General features: G+C 36.4%; 1 protein-coding gene across 12 annotated transcripts in view; it reads left to right on the top strand.

Annotated features, from left to right (window-relative positions):
• Positions 1 to 27,286, top strand: part of COBLL1 (cordon-bleu WH2 repeat protein like 1) — a 163,969-nt gene that overhangs the window by 113,504 nt on the left and 23,179 nt on the right. For 8 of the 12 annotated variants that reach the window (XM_081814278.1, XM_081814279.1, XM_031038133.2 and 5 more), the window contains 5 exons: positions 2,850 to 3,051; positions 5,123 to 5,351; positions 6,156 to 6,194; positions 10,916 to 11,013; positions 11,126 to 11,362. In XM_081814278.1, coding sequence (XP_081670404.1) covers positions 2,850 to 3,051; positions 5,123 to 5,351; positions 6,156 to 6,194; positions 10,916 to 11,013; positions 11,126 to 11,362 — 805 coding nt within the window. The remainder of the gene's footprint in view (positions 1 to 2,849; positions 3,052 to 5,122; positions 5,352 to 6,155; positions 6,195 to 10,915; positions 11,014 to 11,125; positions 11,363 to 27,286) is intronic. The other 4 variants (XM_081814280.1, XM_081814288.1, XM_081814282.1 and 1 more) reach the window with 3 other exon arrangements.

Below are 27,286 nucleotides of genomic sequence, written 5' to 3' on the forward strand. Positions count from 1 at the left end.
ATACATGTCTTTCTCTGTTTGACTTATTTCACTCAACATAATACCCTCCAGTTCCATCCACGTCGTTGCAAATGGCAAGATCTCATTCCTTTTGATGACTGCATAATATTCCATTGTATATATATACCACATCTTCTTTATCCAGTCATCTGTCGATGGACATCTTGGCTCTTTCTAAAGAGACATTTTTATTAGAAAATATTTAGGTGGTGTTGAGTTCAAAAGGCATGATGTAGGTCTATCAGCATGCAGCCTTTTTGCCATGAAGTCTGATATTGTATGCAAAGATTATAGATGACCAAACTGACTGAAGGAATAGGCCATTATTATAATATTGTTGGCCCGTTATGCACTTCTTCTATTAAGTTAGAAAACTAATGTCACAGATAAAAATACAATACTTCATTAAGACATATCAAAAAGGTTAAATAAGTGTATATAAAGTGTTAAATTCTTACCTTTTAAAAATGGAAAATATCTTTTTCCTTAAATGTTTATATTTTTGTACATAGGGAGATGAAAAATGGTAGCACTAATAAATATTTTTATCTTGTTAACTTGTGTTTTTCTGGCAGAGATTCTAAAGAATGTACATTTAAGAGGTAAAAGATGTTTAGAGTATAAGTGTTAGTGGTTTTTACATTTATTACTTGTCACATTTATATGTGTAGAGAGAAATACAATCTGAACATATCACCATTTATTCATAGTTGTATTTACCTAGACATTACCTAATCTTTTTTAACTTTATTTACTATCAGAGAAAGGTGGTACCATTTCCAAGTCAAGAATTTGTATGTAGCATCAAATTTTTAAAAATTTTTGTTTTTTGTTACCAAAAAATAAACTTGAATAATACCATTATGCTAGTCTTGATGTGGATGAAATTTAGTATCTATTACTCAATGCCAAAATTTGGGCGATTATAGACAAATTTACATATGAGCATACTAAGTAGCTCAAGGGGACATAAAACTCGTAAATTATTATTGTGGAAGCATCTAATAACGATATAGGGAACATATTTTGAGGACTGAAACATATTCCAGAGAACATTTTTTTTTTAACTGAGGCACTTAGGTTTTTATTATTTTTCTTGATATATGTATAGTGGGGTGCTACTTGTAGGTGGGAGAGGAGAAGAGATGTTAAGGGATGGGCAACAGCCACAGAATTCGAGGGTGAGGTAGGTGGGTGAACACAGGCGATGGTTTGAGGATCCATATAAAGTGTTATTTAACCTCAAGGCCACACAATGTCAGACAACTAACCCTCTTCCAGGAGGAGACTGCCTCTGTGGAAAAGCTAAACCAGAGAGGCTACAGATCAGGGAACTCCACTTAAGAAAGTAGGGATGAGGTGCATATGAAAACAGATGTACTAAATTAAAAATATCATACTGAATGGTGAGATTCCTATCCTCATTTCCCTGTCAAGTTCCTGAAAGCCAGTAGCTAGGTTCATATTATGTAGTCAAGAAACTGGAGAATTTTTTACTGACATTTATATTTCCCCATGGGAAAAAAAAAAACTGGCCACCTGATTACCATCAAATGAAGCCCATTAACCTATACCTTAATTCATGAAAATAGGACTTTTACAGAGTATTTTAGTGCCTCGGTCTTGAATATGAACTAACAGCTTAAGATCACCAGACATTTGAGGAAAGCACATACCACAGAATATTTTTTAGTGTTCTTTCCTTAAGGGCTAACAATTAAGAAAGACTCAGAGACCACATTGTTCTTTTGTGGGTGTGAATGGAATTTAACACTTAATCACTATTTTATATTATACATTTACTTGTTACTTTTTAATTGTCGGAGCACAAGTGCCCATAATGTTTTTCTGTCAAGGACCAGATAGTAAATATGTTAGGCTTTGTGGACCATTCAGTTTTCATCACATCTACTCAAATCTGCTGTTGTAACACACAAGCAGCCCTAGATAGTATGTAAACAAATGAGCATGGTTGTGTTCCAATAAAACTATTTACAAAATATAAGCCATGGGCCCACTTTGACCTGCAGATTGTAGTTTGCTGACACCTGGCCTAGTCTATCTAGTAGTGTAGATCTCTGAGAGCATAACACTTTATTATGTCTCCAAGGGCCTAGAAAATATTAAATGTCCTTTGAATGAATTAAGAAATCTATACTTTTCTTGAGAATTTTGTGGGCTTCCTTCTGTAGATACTCACTGTGCTTTCTAAAGCCCAAAGAGTGGTGGTAGTTCGTTTGTTTGTTCTTTTTTTTTTTTTTAACACCCAAAGCAGTGCTTGATCTCATGACACCAAGATCAAGAGTCCCATGCTCTATAGACTGAGCCAGCCATGTGCTCCGGGGTGGTGGTGGTTCTTAATGCTTCATTTTTATGCGATCTTTGGAATATAACCAGTTTATAAGCCAAAGACTGCTGGTATTCAAAATATTGTAAAGGAGAGCATTTGCTGAACTAAGTGCTCTTGGGTAAGGAAAGGACTTTTCTTAAAATTTATAATAATAGGATGACAACTTGGCAGATAAAAAATACAGATAATTATTAAACCAACACTAGGATCTAAGCTGTTTGAATACCAGTCAGGACTTTTTAACTATTATAATTCTGTCCACTTAGTTAGATACTTGGAGTCCAGGGCCCAGGCTACCATGTATATATCTCCTCCTGCAGTGGGGGAAAAAATGATCTTGTAGCTAGATTTTTAAGTTACTTTCACACATACTATTATATAGCCTTGTTTTATCTGCTGAAAACAAAAAGGCCCTAAGAAAAATGCTAAGAACAATAACTTTAAACTTAATGAAATTGTTTTATGGACTTTTATGATCAGTATTACTTCTGTTTTACAGTAAACCTATGATGGACTTGTTGATATTCCTCTGTGCACAGTATCACTTAAATCCATCCAGTTACACAATTGATCTGCAATCATCTGAAAATAACCCCATTAAATTTAAGCCAAACACACCAATAGGAATGTTGGAGGTGGAGAAAGTCATTTTAAAGCCAAAAATTTTGGATAAGAAAAAGCCTACACCTATAATACCAGAGGTAAGAATGTCACTGTGATTTTGATGTCTTCTGGCAAAAATACTAAATTGATTTTTCAGTCATTATTTGCAGCTTATATTTATTTCAAATGAAATAAAAATGGACTTTCCTGGTTAAATTTGATGTGAACATGGCTATTTTGCTTGCCTTGGCCACTTTGTTTAGGATTCATTTGGTTATCAATCTTTGGATTAACTAGAATTTGGGGAATACTTTTGATTTTAGACACTCTAAAGTGATCTATAGGACCATATCAGAATCTGACAATTTAAATGATCTACATTTTAACTTACTCTTTTAAAAAGTTTTTTTTTTAAAGATTTATTTATTAGAGAGCATGAGTGCACAAGTTGGGGCAGGGGGAGAGGGAGAGAGAGAGAGAGGGAGAGAAGCAGACTCTTCACTAACAGCAGAGCCTTATGTGGGGCTCGATCTCACGATCCTGAGATATAACCTAGCCAAAATCAAGAATCATACACTTAACCAACTGAGCTGCTCAGGTGCGCCAGAAAGATTTTTTATTTAGAGGAAGGTTTTAGAATCTTTTAATGAGAATTTATTTAAGAATTTATTAAAATATTTTTTGGCTTCTCTATACTTGGTAAGTGGTGGTTCTAACTTATTCTAAATTGTTAATTCAAGCTATATAATGACTCAGTTTTCTGTAATATATGAATTAAGCAAAAAATATTTTTTTTCAAAAATTTTTAACCATAATCATTCTAATATCAATTATTTATAAAATTGTTCTGTTTCTATAAGCTATAGAGGTAGAATTTTATGGGTTTCAAGAAATATTTTTTTCAGGGCGCCTGGGTGGCTCAGTCGTTAAGCGTCTGCCTTCGACTCAGGTCATGATCCCAGGGTCCTGGGATCAAGCCCCACATCGGGCTCCCTGCTGGGTGGGAAGCCTACTTCTCCCTCTCCCACTCCCCCTGCTTGTGTTCCCTCTCTCGCTGTGTTTCTCTCTGTCAAATAAATAAAAATAAATAAATCTTTAAAAAAAAATATTTTTTCATTAGGAATGTCAACTTTTTTAACTTCAGGAAATATATAAAGGCCAGTATATTAAATTAATAGTTTATTTACATGGCTTGAGGGTATATATTCTCATATTTTCTTCATATTGTTATGCAGCTTTTTATAAAGTTAAGAATTCTTATCTACAAAATACTGATATTAAGAATTAATTAGGATATTGGGCTATTACCCATCTAGGTACATATGTATCTAGGTGGCAGTAGTATTTATTTTACAGCATGGGATTATACATGGTGTTTTAGTTTAATGAATACATGTTAAGCTTTAAGGATCTGCACACTGTAGATTTCGCTTAGCATGGTAACATGTTTCTAAGTTCCATTTGTATATGAGTTAATTACATTAAAATGATATGTTTAAAATCCTCTCAATAAGTTTAATTAGTACTAGATATCTAAATCAGGGTTATCTTAATAGTCTTTACTAATATATTAAAATTAGCCAAAGTATTGTCAAATAATAGAGACAATAGGTAATCACAATAGCTAATGTTTATTTGTTGATAGTTTACTATGTGCCAGACACTATGCTAAGTTTTTTTATATGGGTTATCTCATTTATCTTTTCAATAGAGAGAAGCACAAAAATTTTATATTTTAACCAAAATACTCTTTTTTTCATCGAGACAACAAACCATTAGATAAATATTTCTCAACTGAAGCATAAAATAGAACATGTATAACTGTATTATTATGGGCATTTGCTCATTTTATAATAAATATTTTAGGGAACAAACAGAAATATCAGTAGTATCAGATATGAGGCTTTTATGTTCCCTTTTAGATTTAAAATCTAATACCTTACAGGGATTATGGATTTAATCTAGATTATTTAATCAAATTATTTCATATTCTTAGAAATAATGAAAGAATATGCTTCAGGAAAGAAAAATAATAATTTCACACCAAAATAGAAAAATACTGTTTATTGTATGACTGTATAATTGTAGATTGATCTCTTACTGTAGACATCATTGTAGGTTTTAGTAAATAAATTATGGTAATAACTATGGTTTTAATCTGTGTTTCAGAAAACTGTGAGAGTAGTGATCAATTTTAAGAAAACACAGAAGACAATAGTGAGAGTTAGCCCTCATGCACCACTCCAAGAACTTGCCCCCATTATATGCAGCAAATGTGAGTTTGATCCACTGCATACACTGTTGTTGAAAGATTATCTATCTCAGGAGCCCCTTGATTTGACAAAATCTCTTAACGACCTGGGACTAAGAGAATTATATGCCATGGATGTCAGCAGAGGTAAGTAAGACTTTTTGTTTTATTCATTTGACAGGATGTGCATATAAAAGCATGTATTGTATTTATGTGTAGGGTTTCTGAAGTTCATAATGGTGAGTTAATGGATCCTATAAATAGAAGTCAATACGTGTCATTGAGAATAAGAGGCAATGAAATGTAATAAAATTCAACTTGATTTCAGTTTTTGAAATTAGAATAAAAGCTTGTCTTTCTTAGTTGTCATTCACTTTTTACACTTTTCCATCAATCTATGAATATTTTTGGTGGGATTTAACTTAATTCTTTGTGGCTGTAGGATTTAAACAGAAAATAAGGATTTACATTTAAATTCATTGTTGTTTTAATCAAGTGTGAATTACTGTAGACTCACCATGGTTTTGTCTGAGTCTTAATTGTCATTCAGATTTCTAAGTTTCTTGACAAATTTTTTTCTAGGTTCACCCAAAATCAACTAGCTTATAAAATAAATCTAACTCCAAAAATTTTTAAATAAAAATAGCTTGCAGTATTAATCTATAGAAATAACTGAGTGTATTAAAATTTGAAGATCTTAGATAATGTTTGTTTCAATTCTAATTAGACAACTGCAAGCTTATTTATTCAGTATGAATCTGTTTTATTAGAAAAAAGGTTTAGTGAAGGATTACTTACTACATCCTTTGTGCATTGAGCCCTTCAAACTTTATCCTGAAATTGTGGATTTATATAATCCATAGACAGCTATTTCAACTCAGTGATGTTTTATACTTGAATAAACATCATCTTTACAGTCAATTTACCCTCTTTTACCCCCTCCTTCTGTAGCCACTTCTGTTACTGCCTTCAATAAATCATCTTTACAAGGTAAGACATATGAATCAGTAGAAAAAATTGTAACATGAAATTTCTACTTTTATTGGATAAATTGAAAATAAGCTTCTAATTTTACCTGTTTTCTTAACATTACTAATGTGTACATTCTGTAAGAAAACCTTCGGCTTTTATTTCCTGAAAAATAATTTATAAGCCCTCCCTCTTGATTTCTGAAATTAATACAGTAATAATATTTCAATAATTGATTAAAAATATCATCCTAAGAATGTGAAAAACATTTTTTTAAAGATTTATTTATTTGAGAGAGAGAGAGCATGAGCAGAGGGAAGAGGCACAGGGAGAGGGAGAGGGAGAAGCAGGCTCCCCGCTGAGCAGGGACCCTGGTGTGGGGCTTGATCCCAGGACCCTGGGATCATGACCTGAGCTGAAGGTAGATGTTTAACTGACTGAGCCACCCAGGCGCCCAAGAAACATATTTTTGACTCTCAGACAAGAAAAAATGATTTTGCTGGGTTCTTTAAGTATAGTTCCTGATAGTTTGGTGGTACCATGGAAGGATCTCAGATTATTTACATTGTACAGTTATTCAGAGTAATCAGGGTATATTCATCATAGGAAATTATTGCAGCGTTAAATTGTGAATATTTTATAATAACATGGAAAATGCTTATGCTAGCTTTTAAACCATTTAAGTGTGTTTAATACAGTATGTAAAAAAATTTTTACGTAAAATTTCTGAAAGGAAGTACATAAAAAATTTTAATACTGGTTACCTTGGGTGGTAGGGCTGTGGATGACTTTTTTCATCCTTTTTTTATTTATATTACAGAACTTTATAATGGGAATTTAACTTTATTAAAAATTAGCCAATAATAATAAAGTCTGGAAGCCTTTTTCCTCCATTAAAAAAGGATAAGCTCAGATAATTGATTACTATAATAATTACCACTCTACTAAAAAAAAAAACAAACAATAAACTATACACATTATGTGTTATTGGAATCTTCTTTCTTTACCACTGCCAATTTTCCCATAACACAATAAGTCTATATGAGTAATAGTGTGATTATTTATTATTAGTGGCTTGATTCATGAAGACTAGGTTAATCAAAGGAGCTGGAAATTGTTATGTTCATAAAGCATATACTGGCTAATAATCAGAAGATAGACGTTTTAATTCTGAAACTGCATTAGCTGTCAAACTCATTTAGCAAGCCGATAGGGCAAATAGCTTTTTATCTGTCTGCATCACACTTTCCACTTCTATAATAACAGATTGGAAAAAGTGGTCTCTGTGCTTTTTTTCCAGTAGCAACATCCTGGCACTTGTACTTGGCTTTTGCTCCTACCATTGCCATTCTCTATATACATTACTCAAAGCAAATTCCATAATCTTATTGGTCTCATTTTGAAGGTGTTGAATGCATTGGTTTGTAATAACCCTTCCAGCCAAGAAAGTATGTATTTATTTAGAGTACTAAATGTTGTGAATGTAACCTTACGAGATTGGATAAGAAAATTAAGAAAGCTCCTTTTACGGTGTCAAAATCTACAAGATCAATCCAAATGCTGTAAATGCCTCTGCCTCCTTATTTTGTCTAATATTATCAGAAGTCTTAGTACTTTGTATGCAGTTACTTATAGCCTCTCTTCTGGAAACAGGAAACTATAAATTTGAGTTGTTTTCTAGTAAGCTCAAGCCCTTGTGTTTCTTAGTGTTTAACTCTGACTTCTGGTGATCTCTGCCTTAGAGCTGTAAGTGACTTAGCTTAACTAGTATGGAGGATGACAGGGTGCCTGGAAATTGCTTTACCAAAAATAACTTTGCTTATATGTATTGCACTGTACTACCATGTGAAATACCTACATTCAGTTAGTCTTCATCTTAAAATGAAATAACATTTCTTAAAAAAAAAAAGGAAAAGCCAAAGGTATTATATATCATCGATGAGTAGATATTATATTGAATTTTACCACTTAATGCCTGTGTGTCTTGGTGCAAGTTATTTAAACTGTGGTCACCAGGGCTTCAGGTGTATAATGGGACAATACTATCTGCTTCCATTTCTTTACATTCCCTAACTTAGAAAAAGGACTCAGAATGATAACTTGTGATAATTTCTGATAATCCTCTTTGGATTGTTCTAGGAAAGAAATTAGGCATGTGAAAAAATCTGTAACCATAAAGTGCTATCCACATGTTCATCATTAGTTAGTATTGTCAGTAAACTCATTGTACAGAATGCATACTGCTTATTTAAAATTTAAAGCATCAGATTTATGAAGTTTTAATTTGTGAAATATTCTTCTTTATCGTGTTATTGAGGCATATTGCATTGATATACTTACTGGAATTAACAATCTTTGCTTTCCTGGAGGAGCCCCTATTTTGTCATAATTTATTTAATTTTTAAACATTTTTTTAAACAAAAAGACTGTACATGCAGTCCTAAAAAGGGGGTATATATTTAAGATTTAAATGTATTTAAGACCATACATTTACCTCTAAGTGCTGCTTTAGACATATCCCATAAATTTCAATATACAGTACTTTGTTTCCAATATCACTGAAATTATATTGTGATTTATATAAAACACATATATGCTCTTTAGTAGAAATGTTTTCAAAATTGATATATTGAATGATATATCCTTGTTTCTCCTTGTTTCCCCACTCCTTGTTTCTCTCTTTCTCTCTTTTTTTTAAAATTTGTATTTCATTTGTTGAAGAAACTGGGTCTTTTATCTTACCGAATTTCCCACATTCAGAATTTTGTGGATTGCATCCTGTGGTGCCGTTTAATATGTTTCTCGATTGTCTCTATTTCTTGTAAATTGATTGTTGAATCTAGAGACTTGATCAGATTTGGGTGAGATATTTTCAGCAAGAATACTTCATAGGTGGTATTATATATTTCCATTAGCAGCCATGTAATAGCAAGTTATATTTATATATGTATGTATGTACATATCTCTGCACCCAATGTGGGGCTCAAACTCATGACCACAAGATCAAGAGTTGCTTGCCCTACCAACTGAGCCAGCCATGCACCCCACAAGTTATCTTTTTTGATGTTAGCTATCAATAATATTTGCCTGGATCTTGATTAGGAGTTGGAAAATAATCATTATCTGCAAATATGCCTTTAATTATAAATTGAGATATTTCAGAAACAGCAAATTTCCCCATTCAGCTACTTGTCTACCTAGGTAGAATTCATTCAGAAGAGGCAGGAAAAAAGTGTGATTCTTTTCCTTCATCAGTGTTTATTTATTTATATAGAGAATTTTTTTAAGATTTTATTTATTTATGTATTTTAGAGAGAGTGAGTGTGGGTGGGGTGGGGGAGGGGCAGATGGGCGAGGGAGACCATCTGAAGCAGACTCCCTGCTGAGTGCAGAGCCCAATGGTGGGCTCGATTTGGGGCTTGATCTCAGGACCCTGAGACCCAAAACCAAGAGTCAGACGCTTAATGGATTCAGCCACCCAGGCGTCCCCCTTCCTCAGTTTTTAAAATAACAGACTGGTTCATTAGCAGTACATAGAGGTAAACAGTAAGGGTCAGTTATTTTTTCAGCATCACTACAAGTCATGGAATTAAACATATGCAAAATGTTTCCATTTATTAAGTAGTTCTATGATGCCCAAACTGTCCTGAGCTTGGCCAGTAAAAACCATATCTGATTGATTCCTGTGCCCTTTTAAAATGATCCCAGTGGACTCTGATTTCTTTCTCTCTGCTATAATTAGATATTCCAGACTCATCTTTACAATCCTTGGTGTGGACAAAGAATCAGCCATTCTTACGCAATCGTGGTCCCTTTTTAGTGGGAAAAGGTGTTTAGAGACCATCTGGGCCAGGGCTACTCAGCACCACTGGACTTGTCATTGTTTGTAGGCCTTTTCAGTTGACATTAGGAAATACTTTTTGGAAAATGGAATGTTAATATGTAATCATGAGGTTGACATTTGCCATTCTGATTAAAATGTGGTTTCTTAACTTTGACACTATTGACATTTGGGCTTGGATGATCCTTTTTTGTTGGGGGGCTATCTTGTGCATTGTATTGTGTTCAGCATCATCACCGGCCTCTACCCAGTAGATGCTGGTAGCACATTCTCCTGCCCTACCCCTAGTTGTGACAATCAGAATTGTCCCCAGACATTGTCCAGTGTTCTCCGGAATGGGGGTGGGGCAAGATTGCCACCTAGTTGGGAAACATCGTATTGAAGAAATAATCTTTTGGAAACACTTAATAAAGTACTAAGTAATTATAGTGAATCATGCTTTAGAGAATAAAACATTTCATAATTGTTTAGCTCTGTGACAAAATAAAAATTCAAAATAAAGGGACAAACTGTTGATAGCTTCATATCTCATTTAATTCAGAGTGTCCATTTTACTTCTGAAATGTTGGTAATTATGGATAGAACAGACCCTGAGTCACAAAGAATTGAGTTTCTGTCTTATCTCTGTCATTGCTTGATTGTTGGCCCCAAGTATGTATATTTGTTTCTTTAATCTTCAGATTGCTCTGCTGTGAAATAGGAACAATAATACTAAACTTCCTTGTTGCTTTGAGAATTAAATAAGATATAAGATGCCTAGCGGAGTGCATGGTTCATAGTAGACCATAATTAGTAGCTTTCATCATTGTATAAATTTTTCAAGGGAAAGAAACTGAGGGAAAACTTGGAGGTAAATCTACAATTCCATGTACAAAAGTAAGAGGCTTTTCTTCTATTTTAGAATCCTGCCAAGTATCACAAAACCTAGACATTATGAAGGAGAAAGAAAATAAAGGGTTTTTCAGCTTTTTTCAGCGCAGTAAGAAAAAGCGGGAACAGGTGAGTATTTTCTTATGTAATATTTTATAAGATTCTTCTCATCTGTTTTTAATTGCATGTGCTTTTTTATCTTGAAATGACCTCTAGGTTTTGCCTTTTCATTCTTTATTAGACTGCAAGTGCCCCTGCAACTCCTCTAGTAAATAAGCATCGCCCAACTTTTACAAGGTCCAATACCATTTCCAAGCCATATATTTCAAACACCCTGCCATCGGATGCACCCAAGAAGAGGCGGGCCCCGCTGCCTCCAATGCCAGGGTCTCAGAGCGCCCCCCGGGACCTTGCTCACATCCAGGAGAGGCCAGCTTCTTGTGTAGTGAAATCCTTGAGTGTGGACGAAACAGAGAAGGTACATAATTGTGTTTCGTTTTGTGTTTTTAGGATGGGGCAGAGGACCATCTATTTTTCCTCTTGGCCTTTTCCACATAGACTGCTAATAAGATTAGTAACAGTCACTAATATGTAATAAGATGAATAACTTGTTATTGATAACATTGGCACTGGGAAGAGATTACATATGTATGGTTCTGTGATGCAGTAAAGAATAAATGTGTCAATTTTAAGTAACTTTTATCTTCAACCAGAGGTGCTTGCTTGATGCATGTATTGGGAATGCAAATACTCAATTTTGAACTTTTTTTTTCATGGCACCAAAGTCTTTATGTTGCGTTCATGGGTTTTTAACTAGATGTATCTTCTTGACCTGACTCTGGGATTCTCACAGGGAAATCCGGGTGTCTTGTTGGTACATAGACACTCTATAGTTTAAAAAAAAAAAAAAAAAAGTCTTTTTATATAGAATATATTGCAGTTACTTTTATATACTCTTATGTTCAAAGCAGGGTTCTGGGTATGTCTTTTCCCCATACTGACTTACTATTGCTTCTGTGTACTACCACATTTCCCTGGAGTATGTTGTTTTGTGGAAATCCATTTGCAAACTACTTTTCATGCCTATAAAATGTGTACATTCTTTGCTTTTTTCATGTGGACTATAAATGAAGTTTTAAGTAAATGTGATTAAACATGAGACTATATATTTTGTTGCTTGTAATCAGACAAATTATTCAAGTAACTTTGAGAGCAAATTTTATTTTGAGATATTTGAGACACTGAGAAGTTTTCTTGTATCTACTTGAAGGGTTTTTATTTCCCCTTGGAAGTTCAGTAAACTAAATGCTTAAGTAAACTAATGCCTCCCAACCAACTAATAAACATTTCTTTGTTTTCTTAACTTTAAATATTTTTAACTATATATTTTTTTTTTTTATTTAAGATTTTATTTATTTATTTGACAGACAGCTAGAGAGGGAACGCAAGCAGGGGGAGTGGGAGAGGGAGAAGCAGGCTCCCCGCCGAGCAGGGAGCCCAATGCAGGGCCTGATCCTAGGACCCTGGGATCATGACCTGAGCCGAAGGCAGATGCTTAATGACTGAGCCACCCAGGCACCCCTTAACTATAGTTTTTAATTGTAATTTATAAACTATCATATATGCCTTTAGAAAGTAAATAGCAAGGTGGCTGGGTGGCTCAGTAAGTTAAGCGTCTGCCTTCTCAGGCTCCCGGCTCAGCAGAGAGTCTGCTTCTTCCTCTGCCTGCCCCCCGTGCCCCCCCATGCTCATGCTGTCTCTCTCTCTCGTTCGCTCACTCTCGCACACTCTCTGTCTCAAATAAAATCTTAAAAAAAGAAAATAGCAACCAGGGTAGAAATGAACAAAAAAATGCTTAAACTCAGTAGTTATTTGAAAAATCATCTATTAAGCTGTCTTCTTATAGAAATAAAATTTTCTTGTCTAATGTCCCTGGTATAAAGTCTCACCTTAAAAATCAGGAGGATAGTTATATTTTCAAATGATAGAATCATTTGCTACAAAGTTTTCCAAAGTAACTACTTGGTAGTTGGGTGAAGTGTTACAAAAGAGGCGATTCTTGGATTTAGTATTAACATCTGTGTGGGAGTACCTTAGGCAACAGGAACCATGTTCAAAGACACGGGAATGTGAAGACTATGGCATGCCTGGGCATGAACAAGAATCAGAGACTGAAATTGAATGAGATAAGCAGAGGCCAAGTCAGGGTCTCCAAAGACTTCATTTTGTGGGTTTAACTCCTTTGCATTTCTTCATAGTAAGTCATTTAAAAGGTAGCACTTTCAGGATTGTTTTAAATTTTTAATTACCAAAGTCTGTCTTTTCTTTATGTAGAAATAAATCTTAGCTCCTGGTCACAAATTTTTATTCCCGGTGACCTCATGCATTCTAGTAAACTTCCTCTGTGCTTGGACCTGAAGAGGTCTACATTGTCCAATAAATAGTCTGCTTCTTAAAATTCTAGACTGTGTTTCCAGTGGCCTCACCAAAAGCCATTTCTTTTGATTCTCACCCTCTGCTCTATGACCAGTTGATGCTCCCATGTTAAGTAATCTTCTTTTTTTTTTGTATGTTGCCTTTGGCAAACTGGACATCTTTATATAATTTTCCAATTATTTTTTTCTTTTGATCTGGACATCTGGGTAGTTCTTTGATGTATTGTTAAGTAGGACCCAGAATTATTTGTTCCTCCCTAGAGAAGCTGAAGAACCGTTTTTTATTTCTTCATTATAAAAATCCTTAACAATTAAGCCATGGTTCAGGGTGTGTGTGTGTGTGTGCGTGCGTGTGTGCCTGTGTGCATGTGAACTCATGCTTTCCTAGGCATCTCTGCACTTACTTCCTTAACTTCTTCACCATATTTGATGTGCTAAATCACCCCTTTGGTCTTGATTTTTCTCTCTTCCTTGGTCCTGATTCTCTCTTTATATTTCAGCTCTCTTTTTTTCTTGCCCCCCCTTCCTTTACCTGTTTTCTAAATTTGGAGGTACCTGAATCCATGGTCTTAGCCTATATTTACTGTACTCTTTCAGAGAAGATGTGTTCTTTGTTGAGTTCTCAACTGTAGTGGTTTGAATAGTGTCCCCCCAAAAGGTATGTTCAAGTCAAGGATCTAGAGGTAAGATCATTGTGGACTTTAGGCTGGGCCCAGATCCAAAGACTGCTGTTCTTGTAAGTGGGGAGGCACATGCACAGAGATAGAAGGGAGGAGGTCATGTGCTAACGCAGGCAGAGATTGCAGTTGTGCTGACATAAGCCAGGGAATTCTGGAAACCACCAGAAGCTGGAAGAGGCAAGGAAGGATTTTCCCATCGTACGTTCAGAGAGCTATGGCCCTGCCAACAGCTCGGTTTCAGACTTCTGGCTTCCAGAACTGTGAAAGAATAAACTTCTGTTGCTTTAAGCCACTCGGTCCTGGTAAGTTGTTACAGCAGCCCTGGGAAACTAGTATTTCAACTTTGTAATTCCAATCCCAATATTTTATTCCAGTTGCAGACTGAAGTCATGGTTACTTATTTACTCATCACTACCTGGAAATCAGCATTTGATTGATGATTTCAGTCATGATGATTGAAAATCAAGCTTATTTTTGTTCTCCCAGATTTAAAAGCTCAGGGTAATTTTCAGTGTGTTTTCTTTTTATTTTTGCGTCCAATTAGTGAGTCCTTCATTCAGTCTCCCTTCCTTGTCTTTCCTTGTCCCCTTCTTTCCTTCTTCTGTAGTCATGCCTTAGGGAAATCCAGGGTGCAGAGTAAGGAGAAGACCAGTACTTAACTTGTCTTCCCAGTTCAGGAACTTTGATAACTGGCAGGTATTTTTGAGGCATTCAAGGCCCTCTAAACTGATCAAAATGGGGGGGGGGGCAGTTCTACTTTTGTTTCTTTCTTTTCAGCTTTGTTGAGGTATAATTGGCAGAGAAAACTATAAGATATTTAAAGTGTACATTGTGGTGATTTGAAATACATATACATTGTGAAAGAATTCCTGCCATCTGGTTAATTAGCACATCCATCACCTCACATATTTATCTTTTTTTTTTTTTTTTTTCGAGAGAGAGAGTGTGCGCACCCGAGCGTGAGTGTGCACACAAGCCTGGGGGGAGTGGGGGAACAGAGGGAGCAGGAGAGAGAGATTTTTAAGCAGGCTCCACGCCCAGCTTGGAGCCTGATGTGGGGCTGGATCTCACGATCTGGAGATCACGACCTGAGCCGAAGTCAAGCGTCAGTCGCTTAACTGACTGAGCCACCCAGGTGCCCCTCTACTGTTTGTTTTATGTTTAAGATAAAAAAATAGTCATTATTACTATAGACATTTTATATTAAACAACTTAGTTTTGAATTTGAAGCTTTAAAAAGGCACTGTTTTTGATGATTGAAAGTAGTAGACTGGGAAAAAGTATCTGGAAAAAAATTATTTTCAAATCCCTGAAGAATTTTGGATATATTCTTATCCTAGAGATTTTTATTGTTCAGGAGTCAGAATAAGCCACAAGGGTGCGCTGTTTAACAGACCTACAACAGTCTGATTTTTATACTTTCTTTCCCCCACCAAAGCATCCTTTAATAGAGCAGAAAGAAAATAATGGAAATAGTTACATTATATTAGAAATAGCAAATGCTTATCTCTTGTGTGTGAAGTGTCAGAAAATAGAGCTAGAGAGATAAATAACAGTAATGCATAACAAAGTGATTTCTAATTAATGCAGTTTTCTTCATTTTGAGCTTTCACTTCATGTTAGTATCCTCTCAAGTAGTCGTTGATATTCTGTTTGCCTTACATGGGCTTACAGATAAGTCAGTCTACCTGTAGCTTGTAAAAAAATTTTGTTCACCACGTCTATTTTATGCTTTTTGGCTGTCAGTATTTAATAATTGATCTCATTTCTGTGAGGCATTTCTCCATACTAGCAAATTAAAGTACTGGATAGTGATTTTGGAGCTTAAACTGAAACTCTTCACATAAAAGGCTGTTGGTTTTCTGAGCTAATTTTGGCAACTGATTGTGTAGTTTCCAAAGAGGATTCAATAAAAATCCAAGTCAGTAAAATAATTTATCCTAACCTGTTTTTTTGGGACAGTTTTGCAAATAAAACTATTTGATCCACCTAAAGAATACATTTTAAAGAATACATAGTTTACTGTCATTGCTATCGTGTTGTTTTTTTTCATGTCCCTAAATTTCTGTGTACTCTTTTACATTTCAAACCTTGTGTCCTGTTCCTTATAAAGGTGAATATACTATCTTCTATGGAAATGTTCATTTGCAGAAGAAAACTATCCAATTAGAAATTTTCTGGCAGTTTTTCTCCGATCTCTTTGAGCATTTTGTGAATATGATTCTGCCTAAAGGTTAGAAATGCCATTTATGCAACAACATATGTAATGGATGGTTCCTACTCTTTTTTACCTAAACCATGTCGCATGTATTACTGTATAAATGCATACAGTTATTTATAATAAGATTATATAGTTATTTACACAGATTGTCATTTATTTCACACATGACAGAAGTCAGAAATGCAATGACATTGACTTAAATTGAAAATCACTTAGAATTCTGGGATTGAAACTAAGTTCAGAAATCCAGTATCTGTACCATGTTCACTGACCAAGTTTCTGTGAGGAGCACATTTAATAAAATCTGTGGCCAAAGGATGTCCTAGTATTATTGACAAATCAGCCTTTTATGAAGGCTGATTTTATAGTTGAAAAAGAGGAGAAAGAGTTGGACACGAGTTGCAGATCATCTTGACCCACAGAATCCACCGAAACTTCTGGAAAATTCTTTATTTTTGCACATTTGGTATGGTTTTGCTCTTTGGAGTTATGTGTGTATACAGCAGTAAAGCGGCTTTTCCCTGGCTACTAGAATGGTACCTCATTTTCTTTAGGTTATTGGCTTTTGGCTAACACAATAAGGAATTATCTTGAACTTTTTATTTCATCTCATTTTGCATTCTGGTGCAGACAAACACTCAAATGTTGAGAAATGGAAATACTTTGCCATCCAGTATGATGCAAGTGAAATTTAATACTTAGAGTGTGTTCATTTTTTAACAGCCGATTTAATTGTTTTTAAGAAATATTTGACATTGTTCATTTTTTACTCAATTTTACCTTCTAATATTTATCATGGTTTATAAGCAGGTAAGATGATAGATTGTCATGTTTATAAAATGTGCAAGAATATATTTGGTCTTAGTTTCACTTAATAAGTTTTAATCCTAGATGTTTTATGCAGAGTCATTAAGGTTGATGTAAAAAGAACATATTTGTAATCTTTAAGTAATCTTTTTGTTTTTTTTCTCTAGATTATCACACAACATTTGATTTTCCCCGCCACTTTCCGCTTATATTTATCATATAGAAAGAAAACCACACACATAATTCTACAATTGCCTAGGAACAGTGGTTGCCATGGCATTTTTAGTTTGATATACGGGATACAGCTGTCTGTATTTCCAAAAATACGACTTGTTTCATTCAGTAGAGAAATGCACCAGTGCAGCATAATAGAATATAATCTGCTTCCCCCTTTTAAGGCTTTTCCATATATATATAAATATACTTAGTCTTGGTAGTTTTAATCACATTTTCAAAGGGTCTTAATCACAAGAGCAAAATTAATGACTAATGGTTATATAGCACTTACTAATGTTTGAGACCAGGTACTAAGCACATTACTCATTTAATGCTCTTGAAAATCCTCTGAGCCATTACTTTTTAGGTTCCTGCCAGCTTTACCCCTGACCCAAATGTAAGGAACTATGCTCATTATGAAGTTGTTAGACTTTAAAGAATTGTACTATTCAAAGAACAATAGGTCTTAAATGGAGTTAATGTGGATTTCTCTCCTTTATTTATCAGTACACAATCATTGTGTCTCTCTGAAGCACATACTGAATTAATAAAATATTTAAAATAATCAGTGTTAGGAATCTTCCTTTACAAGTTCCTATAGTATGAAGCTTATTTAGGCTTTCTACCGCTATGACATTTGGGACCTCATGGGGGAGAAAATGCCTTTCTTTGGTAACCAGCATGTACCAGAGACCAGGGCAGAGAGAAGCAGACCTCTTTCCTGGAGCCATGGGGATAAAACTATAGGTTCAATTGGATAATGCCTGCCATACAGCCTTGGCCCCCTTTCTGAGATGAACTGAGTTGATCCCAGTTTGTTCCCTTGATTGCTACTTTATTCTGGTGGGGGCCCTATACTCAGTTAATCTATAGATGTTCACTACTTCCCTACCCTACCCCTAGACACTTCTTTTTTTTTTTTTTAAAGATTTTATTTATTTATTTGACAGAGAGAGAGAGACAGGGAGAGAGGGAACACAAGCAGGGGGAGTGGGAGGGAGAAGCAGGCTCCCCGCTGAGCGGGAGCCCGGTGCGGGGCTTGATCCCAGGACTCTCGGATCACGACGTGACCCGAAGGCAGCCGCTTAACCGACTGAGCCACCCAGGTGCCCTCCCCTCCCCCGACACTTATTTTTTCTGATCATTGACCAGGAGAACCTTGATTACCACCATCATCTGTCTTTTTAACTTGACCTGAGCTCTGATTTCTCCTGATTTATCTTCTCTTTTTCCATCTGAGATGTATTACTGAGTTAGGCCCTCATCTTTGGGCATTTAAAAAATGTCATTAGTAAGGGATTACCACTAATAAGACTTGGTTATATGATATCTCAAAGTATTATAGGGTTGATGAAATGAAAGCACAGGTTACTTTAGGGAGAAAAATTTAAAAACCTTGCAAGAGTATAACCCAGGTTGTAAAATTTGTGGGTTTTTTTCCTGATCTACATGGAGAAGGGCTGAAAAGAAAGTATATTATGGCAGAAGCAGTCCTACTCTGGCTTGAGAGCGAGTCTTGAATCTACCAATAGGTCTGTTGTTGTCATGATTTTTCTCATTGCCTTCTTTTGTCTTCTACCTTGAAAAGCAAGCCTTTGAACTTCTTTGTGGCTTGGGTTTCTCCTCTGTACAATAAGATTTTGTAACTAAATTTCCAAAGGTCTCTCCAACTCCAGTGTGATCAAATTATTTTATTCTTCTGTTGTCTTTTAAAATTGGCCTTTAACAGATAAAAGTGCTTTGTTACATGGATCTTTGGTTTGATCAGTGTTAATCAGATAGTGATACCTAGTCCTGGTATTACTTCTCTGAGGATTTTTGAAACTCCAAAGTATAATAATGAAATAAAACATTGATTAACTGACATCTTTCTCCCTGAACTTCTGACTATAACACAAAAGTCAACACCAGTACTTTGGGCATCAATAAAAAGAGGTAGAGGATACAGAGTTTGAGGAAGATATGCTCAGGTTAATGAGTTTGTTAACTAGAGGATGCAGGTGTTATCATTGACTAATGAGTTTGAATCTAGAACATTTTGAGAGAAATCTAGTGGCAAGCTTGGCCACCCAGAATCCTCTGAAGGGATTATAATTTTAGTAACCAAAAAAGATAAAAGTTACAAGTGGTGGTGGTATTTAGACACCTCTAAGTGAATCCAGCTCTAATCTCATTACTTGATGTCATAGAATTTATTTCAGCAAATTGATAGGAACACCCTTAAAATTGGCAGAATAGATGACTGCTTACATGGTGTGGGTTTAATAGCTCCAGGCCCTGATACCACTGCCCTGTTTCTCCTTACCCTACATACAGTAGTCTGGTACTGGACATATCTCCTCTATTTCTTACACCCCTTCACTGATAGGAGTTTTCTTCATCTAAGTTGACCTAGACAGGCTAAGACTTTCAGTGCTGTCAATGAAGTATCTTAAAACAGGTTTATTGAGAGAACATGAAAGTAGGATATATAAGTCCTAGATTTTTAGGAGTCAGAGAAATCTATTTAAGGGGGAGGGGAGGGTGTGGAAAGAGATTCAGGGCAGCAATACAAACACTCCCTAGCCTCACCAAAATAGCGTTTTATTTTTAAAAACTTCATAAAGAAAGAAATTGGCATATAGGCCTTCATTCAGTACAAGTCAAAAAAATGCATGTGTGTGTGTATTGAAGTATAGAGGATATGTATAAAAGGTTGAACACCAAAACTTCTATGAGGTAACCTGTATTTGTTGGGATTTATAGGGATTTTTCTTTTTTTTTTCCTTACCATTGTATGCATTGTTTGCATCTTATATGAGATTATGCTAATTTTATGATCAAATCAGTAAAACTGAATTCATTGTGATTGAAAAAAACTTCCTTTTACAGCTTTGCTTACTTTGCAAATTCATTACAATACCTCATACTTCTATATTTACTTTATTATAATTATACATTTTGAAGTTTAAGAAAACTGATCTGTTGTCTAAGTTGGAAAATTATTTTAGAAAGAATTCTTCCATCAAGAGTTAAGAATTCAAACTCAGGGCCACCTGGGTGGCTAAATCAATTGAGGGTCTGCCTTTGGCTCAGGTCATGATCCCAGGGTCCTGGGGCTGAGCCCCATATCGGGCTCCTTGCTCATCAGGGAGCCTGCTTCTCCTTCTCCCTCTGCTGCTCCCCTGCTTGTGCTCTCTCACTCTCTCAAATAAATAAATAAAATCTTAAAAAAAGTTAAGAGTTCAAACTTGATCTTCGGTTAGTTATGTAAAAGGTCACTCATTGGGGTATAATTCATAGTAAATTAAATAGTATGTTTTTAGTATTTATAGAGAATATCCAAGTTGGAGAAGGATAATGTGATTCTGGCACTTAAGAAGAAAAAAAAAAGTATGAGTTTTTAGACAGTTTCAAGGGGTGGCTTAGATTTTCTCCTCTAACCCATTCCTCCCCACATGTGGAAATCATAAACAGAAATAAAAAGCCAAAGCTTCTAATAGAAACATTTAACAATGTCCTTGAAGTTGGGCTACTGTATTTCTGTCCTTTGATTCAAGTTGTTTTCTTATTTTTCTATTTGCAATTTTTCCTTTACTCTTTTCTACAGAATATATTGATTTCAGTGACCCACATCTTATAATTCAACTGTGATTAATAAGTGATCTAATAACTTGTACAGAGCTAGTACTCAGTAAATCTACTGGAGGCCGTTCAATTCTATTTTCTTCAGCTAAATTTAGTTCCATTTTGAACCAGTAAATCCTGATTTGGGTGTGAATTCTGAGGGATTAAGTATCTGCATGGTTTTCAACTTGACCTTGTCACTTTCGCTGGAGTGTTCTCTTCTCTGTGCAGTATTTTCCTTTTCACAGACTGTAAAACTCAGTGATGTGCATTCCTGTTAGGCTGCAGTTTTCACTAATGGTAGGCAGACTTAGTGACTCTAACTGAAGTAAATAATTGAACATCTCTAATCATTAACCAAAGCGTTTTCCCCTAGTAAGTAGAAACCTCTCTGAGTTCTTGTTTTGTAAACCCTTTGGATTTAAATACAGTTTAATCTCAACTTCTTTGAAAAAATTTCAGTTATAATTTGGCCAAAGGAAATGTATCTTGGTGCTGAAAGCTAAAGACCATTCTAAAGAGTTTTTCAACTTTAATTCTTTACATTAAATTTATGAAATATTCAAATTTATGTATTATACACATTCATATACCCATCACCAAGATTTAACAAATTAGTGTTAAGTGTTGTGCTTTTATTAAATTCCTTTAAGGTAGGGTGGAGCTGCCTGAGGTGACATGAAGGTGGCATTTTTACACATAATGAATTACACACAATGAATTTGGCTTATGCAGTGGACTAAACACCAGTTCCTGAATGCTGGGCACTGTTGAGGTTTTAAGGTTGATCATAATGGAGATGGACTATACGTACTAGGACTCTTACCACCACCATCACTGCAGACAAAGTACAGTCTTAGAATATGTATACCTCCTTTTATCCATACTTTTCACTCTACATTAGAACCATCATTGGCTTATTTTATTTACAGATCACGCTCACATACTTAAAAATAGATGAGCTGCATGTTACATTAGTTAATATTTATGGAGCAGGTACTGTATACTAAGCCCTGTGCTGAGTTTTTTTTTTTTTTTTTTAAAGATTTTATTTATTTATTTGACAGAGAGAGAGATAGTGAGAGCAGGAACACAAGCAGGGGGAGTGGGAGAGCGAGAAGCAGGCCTCCCGCCGAGCAGGGAGCCCGATGCGGGACTCGATCCCAGGACCCTGGGATCATGACCTGAGCCGAAGGCAGACGCTTAACCATCTGAGCCACCCAGGCGCCCCTGTGCTGAGTTTTCACATGTCATTTCACATAAGTATCCAGCCCCTTCTGAGGTTTAGGTACTCTTACTTTTCCCACTTCATAGATGAGGAGGCTGAACGTTTGCAGAGACACTAGATGGCCATGCTCCCTGGTTCAAGCCCTGACATTATCTCCAAAGCTCATTTGTTTGGTAAGCATTACACTAGGCCGCCTTCCAACTTGCAAACCCTCTAGAAGCCTCTCTCCAGTTAGACACAAACTCACTTTCAAAAATACCGGGTGGCTCATGCCTGACTAATGCAAGGGTAGAGCGGTTAGGAGACTATTAGGCGTATACTCCTGAAAGGCACAGGAAAACTAGGGCTTATGCATGCAGCTTAGTTAGACACTAATGGCCTTCCTTGCCTTTTTTCTTTCTTTCTTTTTTTAAATTTTTTAGCATTTTATTTATTTTAAATGTTTCAAGTTTTTATTTAAATTCTAGTTTACTGTAATATTAGTTTCAGGAGTAGAATTTGGTGATTCACCACTTACATATAACACCCAGTGCTCAACACAAGTGCTCTCCTTAATCCCCATCATCCATCTAGCCCATTCCCCACCTCCCCTCCAGCAACCCTCAGTTTGTTCTCTGTAGCTAAGAGTCTCTTGGAGTGCCTGGGTGGCTCAATGGTTAAGTGTTTGCCTTTGGCTCAGGTCATGATCCCAGGATTGGCTCAGGCCATGATCCCGTGGTCTTGGGATCAAGCCCCAAGTCGGTCTCCCTGCTCCTCGAGGAGTCTGCTTCTCCCTCTCCCCCCGCCCCTGCCCACCCCACCCCCTGCTTGTGCACTCTCTCTCAAATAAGATCTTAAAAAATAAAAGCCTTTTTTATATGCCTCCCTCTCTTTTTTCTTTCCCCTATTTTCCATCTATTTTGTTTTAAATTCTACATGTGAGTGAAATCCTATGGTATTTGTTTTTCTCTGGCTGACTTATTTCGCTTAGCATAATACACTCTAGCTCCATTCACCTCCACATCATTGCAAATGGCAAGATTTCATTCTTTTTTATGGCTGAGTAATATTCCATCACACACACACACACACACACACACACACACACACACACACCCACATCTTATTTATCCATTCGTCAGTGGACATTTGGGCTCTTTCCATAATTTGGCTATTGTTGATAATGCTGCTATAGACATTGGGGTACATGTGCCCCTTTGAATTGGTATTTTTGTATCCTTTGGGTAAATACCTAGTAGTGCAATTGCTGGGCCATAGGGTAGCTCTATTTTTAACTTCTTGAGGAACCTCCACACTGTTTTCCAGAGTGGCTGCACCAGGTTGCATTCCCACCAACAGTGTAAGAGGGTTCCCCTTTCTCTGCATCCTCGCCAACATCAGTTGTTTCCTGTGTTGTTGATTTTAGCCATTCTGACTGGTGTGAGGTGGTATCCCATTGTAGTTTTGATTTGTATTTCCCTAATGCCAAGTGATGATGCGCATTTTTTCGTGTGTCTGTTGACCATCTGGATGTCTTCTTTGGAAAAATGTCTATTCATATATTCGCCCATTTCTTAACTGGATTATTTGGTTTTTTTGGGTGTTGAGTTTAATAAGTTCTTTGTAGATTTTGAATACTGACCCTTTATCAGATATGTCATTCGTAAATATCTTCTCCTATTCTGTAGTTTACCTTTTAGTTTTGTTGTTTCCTTTGCTGTGCTTCTTATCTTGAAGTCGCAATAGTACACTTTTGCTTTTGTTTCCCTAGCATTTTGTATGGAACTCATGATGTGTTTACTTAAGCATCTGGGGTGGTTTAGTGAGTCTGCTTTCTAGAAGTAGTCATTCTTGGGTTAGGAACCTCTCTGTTCTTGTGTGCTGACTACATATACTCCACCCACATTCCTCAGTATACACCACTTTTCTTGTTGCAGTCTATTTAGGAACACCTAGATCTTCTAACTTAAATGCTTCTTCTCTTGTGGGCTTTTACCAAGAAAAGGATGTTTGCAGTAGATATAGAACATCCCTTTCTCAAGGTCCAGGGGTTCCTCCACTTTGGTCTTAATAGTGATGTTTTATTTTAACACAAAGTAACTCCCAAGTTTGATTTCTGTTACCTTTCCTTCCTAGCTGATTGAAATTATTTTCTACTAGCCTTTAAAAAAGAAAAAAAAAGCAGGGGCACCTGAGTGGCTCAGTCAGTTAAGCATCTGACTCTTGATTTTGCCTCAGGTCATGATCCTAGGGTCATGAGGTGGAGTCCTGTGTCAGGCTCTCTGCTGGGGATGGAGCCTGCTTAAGATTCTCTCTCTCCATCTCCCTCTCCCCTTCCCCCACGCTCTCTCTCTCTTTAACAAAAACAACAACAACAAAACTCTTGTCTGTCTTGAAAGACAAGAAATATATATTAAGCTATTTCCTTGAACACTAACACTAATATTATTGTACCTTAGGACTAAACTTCCATTTCCATCATTAATCCGTTGCTGATGATCTAAACTCACCATTCTTATTCCTTGAAAACTCCTGCCCTTGGCCCATCCTACATAGGTTGTTAAATTTACAGTTTTGTCATAAACTTAATAAGTTTTAACCATTAATTATACCATGGAATCTAGTTATGACAGGTCATGTATATCTTTCTGGTACCACTCAGTGACAGTCATGCTGTCTTAATGTCTTCTTTCTTAGTCTCTGTGATCCAGTTGCAACTCTAATAATGTATGTCCATTTATTTTCATGTTACACCTGCAAAACAGGGTAAAGGGAGTTAAGTTCTGTAGGATAAAGTTATAAAAGATGTACTCCTTCAAAATGTTGTGTCTTTTCTTTTCCCTCAGCTGTCTTCATAAATGGTACTGAAAATTTTTTAGTAAAACTAAGATCTGTGTATTTTGACAATTTTTAAATTCTTTATCCATAGAAATATCCTGTACAAAAAAAGTTTGCTTATTTTAAGACCTCTAGGGACATAAATGAAATATGTGAGTCTATTTTTATTTTGTCTTTGAGTTATGGATAGGTTCATATAAACTTGTGAGTCTGCAATATAAATTCCTCCCTTCTAATTTCTGTACCGTATATTTTATTATGACCAAAATTTAAGAGCTCTAACTCCTAAACAGATACTGTCATTTGAGAAATTCATGACTAATTCAAGTCACAACTGCTTTTATCAGGTAATAGAAAAGACCAATAAATGACAGTGTTTGGGAATCTGGCTTAACGGGGAGCACAAGTTTGTATTCTAGACCTCATGAAAGCAATCTGTCTAAGCATGGGAAACAAGTTTTCAGCATGGAAGTAGAGGAAAATCAAATGCTGCCCTAAATTTGTGCATTCAGCAGTTACTTATTGATCACTTACTATGTTCTTACTGCTAAAGTAAGTCTATGAGAGGAAGGGAGCATGCCTTAATAGGGCTTTACTAAGTAAATTCATCTGAGAAATAAAAATGGCATATTCTACTGCTTTTGATACTTACATCATTATTTTGAAAAGTGAAGTGCTGCATTGTTTTAGGAGAATTTTTGGCCTTTTTCCTAATGACTTCCAAACTTGTTAATTTTATAAGGTAGCAAATAAAGTTTCCAAACACAGAGATATATAATTAATCAATAAGAAGAAAACTTTATATTCTACTCAAAATGACATTTAAATACTGCTCATCCAGCTGTACGATACGGTGCATTTCCTCCTCAGCCCTTTATTGCCAAGGGTCCTTCTCTTGATTGTTTCAAAAGTCCAAACCGCAGTTGAGGATCTGTCCCCACATCCACTCTGGAGCGGGTGGGGGGTGAGGGATGGCCCTTAGATTTAATCAGAATTGGCTTTAGTGACTGAATCAGTCTGGGTTTGGGTGGCAGGCTTTAACTCTTTCCTTGATGGATTAGGCCTGAAAAGTTCTGGAGGAAGGACCGCAGTACTGAGGGGAGAGGAGGTTGGTGGCTGCAGCTGTTCCTCAGTTGGTATGGAGGCCATTTAATGGTTTGACTCCCCATCAGGTCAGCCAGGTGCCACCCTGTCTGCCCCCTGTTAGGAGGAGTTAACCTCAGTGAGAGGTGTTCCATCAAGTGCCTGCCATTGTGGACCTAACTGTGCTCTGTCCCTATGAGATGACACTTAGGGAAGGAGGTGGTCAGAGAGATCTAGGGGCTAGGCAGTTAACTGCCTTAGAAGCCCTCACCCAGACTTTGGCCTTTCCATGCCAACTCGGCAACTGTTACTTGGTTTTGAACAAAGTGACCTAAACAAACTTAGGTTTTGATAGGATCCTTTTGCTGGTATGTTGAGAAAGGGCTGTAGGGACACAGTGTGGAAGCAGAGTCCAGTTAGGAGGTTCTTGATGATAATCCAGACCATGTGGTAGCAGTCAAGCTGGATGAGCCAACGAGATGGACTTCCTGTGGAGTGTGAGAGGGAAAGGAGATGGGGAGAACTCCAGAGTCCCTGGCCTGAACAGATGGAGGAATGACTTGCTCTTTCCTGAAACAGGAGAGACTGTGGGAACAGGATTATTTCTGATGGGAGAGGGGAAAGGAGGGATTATCAGGATCTCAGTTTTAGACAGGCCATGTTTGAAATCGCCTTAGATATTAAGTGGAGATCAGAAAGAGGTCTAGGACGGAGGGATAAGTCTGGAATTAATTGGCATACGAATAATACATAAATCCAAGGGAATAGGGGAGATTACCAAGAGAGTGAACATAGATACTGAAGAGAGTGTATGCAAGGACTGAGCTGAAAAAGGACCCTAAAAGAAAATGGAGCATTGGGATCTGTGCAGAGTAGGAATGTGGTAATCTGGAAGTAAGAAAAAGAGAAGTTTAAGAGGGTGGTCTATTCTGTCGAATGCTGCAAACAGATCAAATAAATGAGTTCTAAGAATTAACCACTAGTTTAGTTGTGGTGGTCATTGACAACTTTGATAGGAATAGTTTTAATGGATCAAAAGTTGGGAAATATCTGGTTGAAAGTGTTCAAGTGGGGGATGAGAAATTGGAGACCAAAATCTACGAACATCTCTTTGAATCAGGTTAGATGATGTGGCAGTGTGCCAGGAGGCACCAGGCGGCCTGCTGAGGCAGGCCTGTCTCCGGGTCTGCTGACGGTCACATGCCAGGCGTGTGAGCATTAGCCGTGTATAGAGTCGGTGACCTCAAATGACCTTGCTGTGGGTAGACATAGAAATTTTTGAGATGTTTGTCATTAATACGTTAGTACT

The sequence above is a fragment of the Leptonychotes weddellii genome, chromosome 3, assembly GCF_054177405.1.
Source record: "Leptonychotes weddellii isolate Sample4059 chromosome 3, ASM5417740v2, whole genome shotgun sequence".
NCBI lineage: Eukaryota > Metazoa > Chordata > Mammalia > Carnivora > Phocidae > Leptonychotes > Leptonychotes weddellii.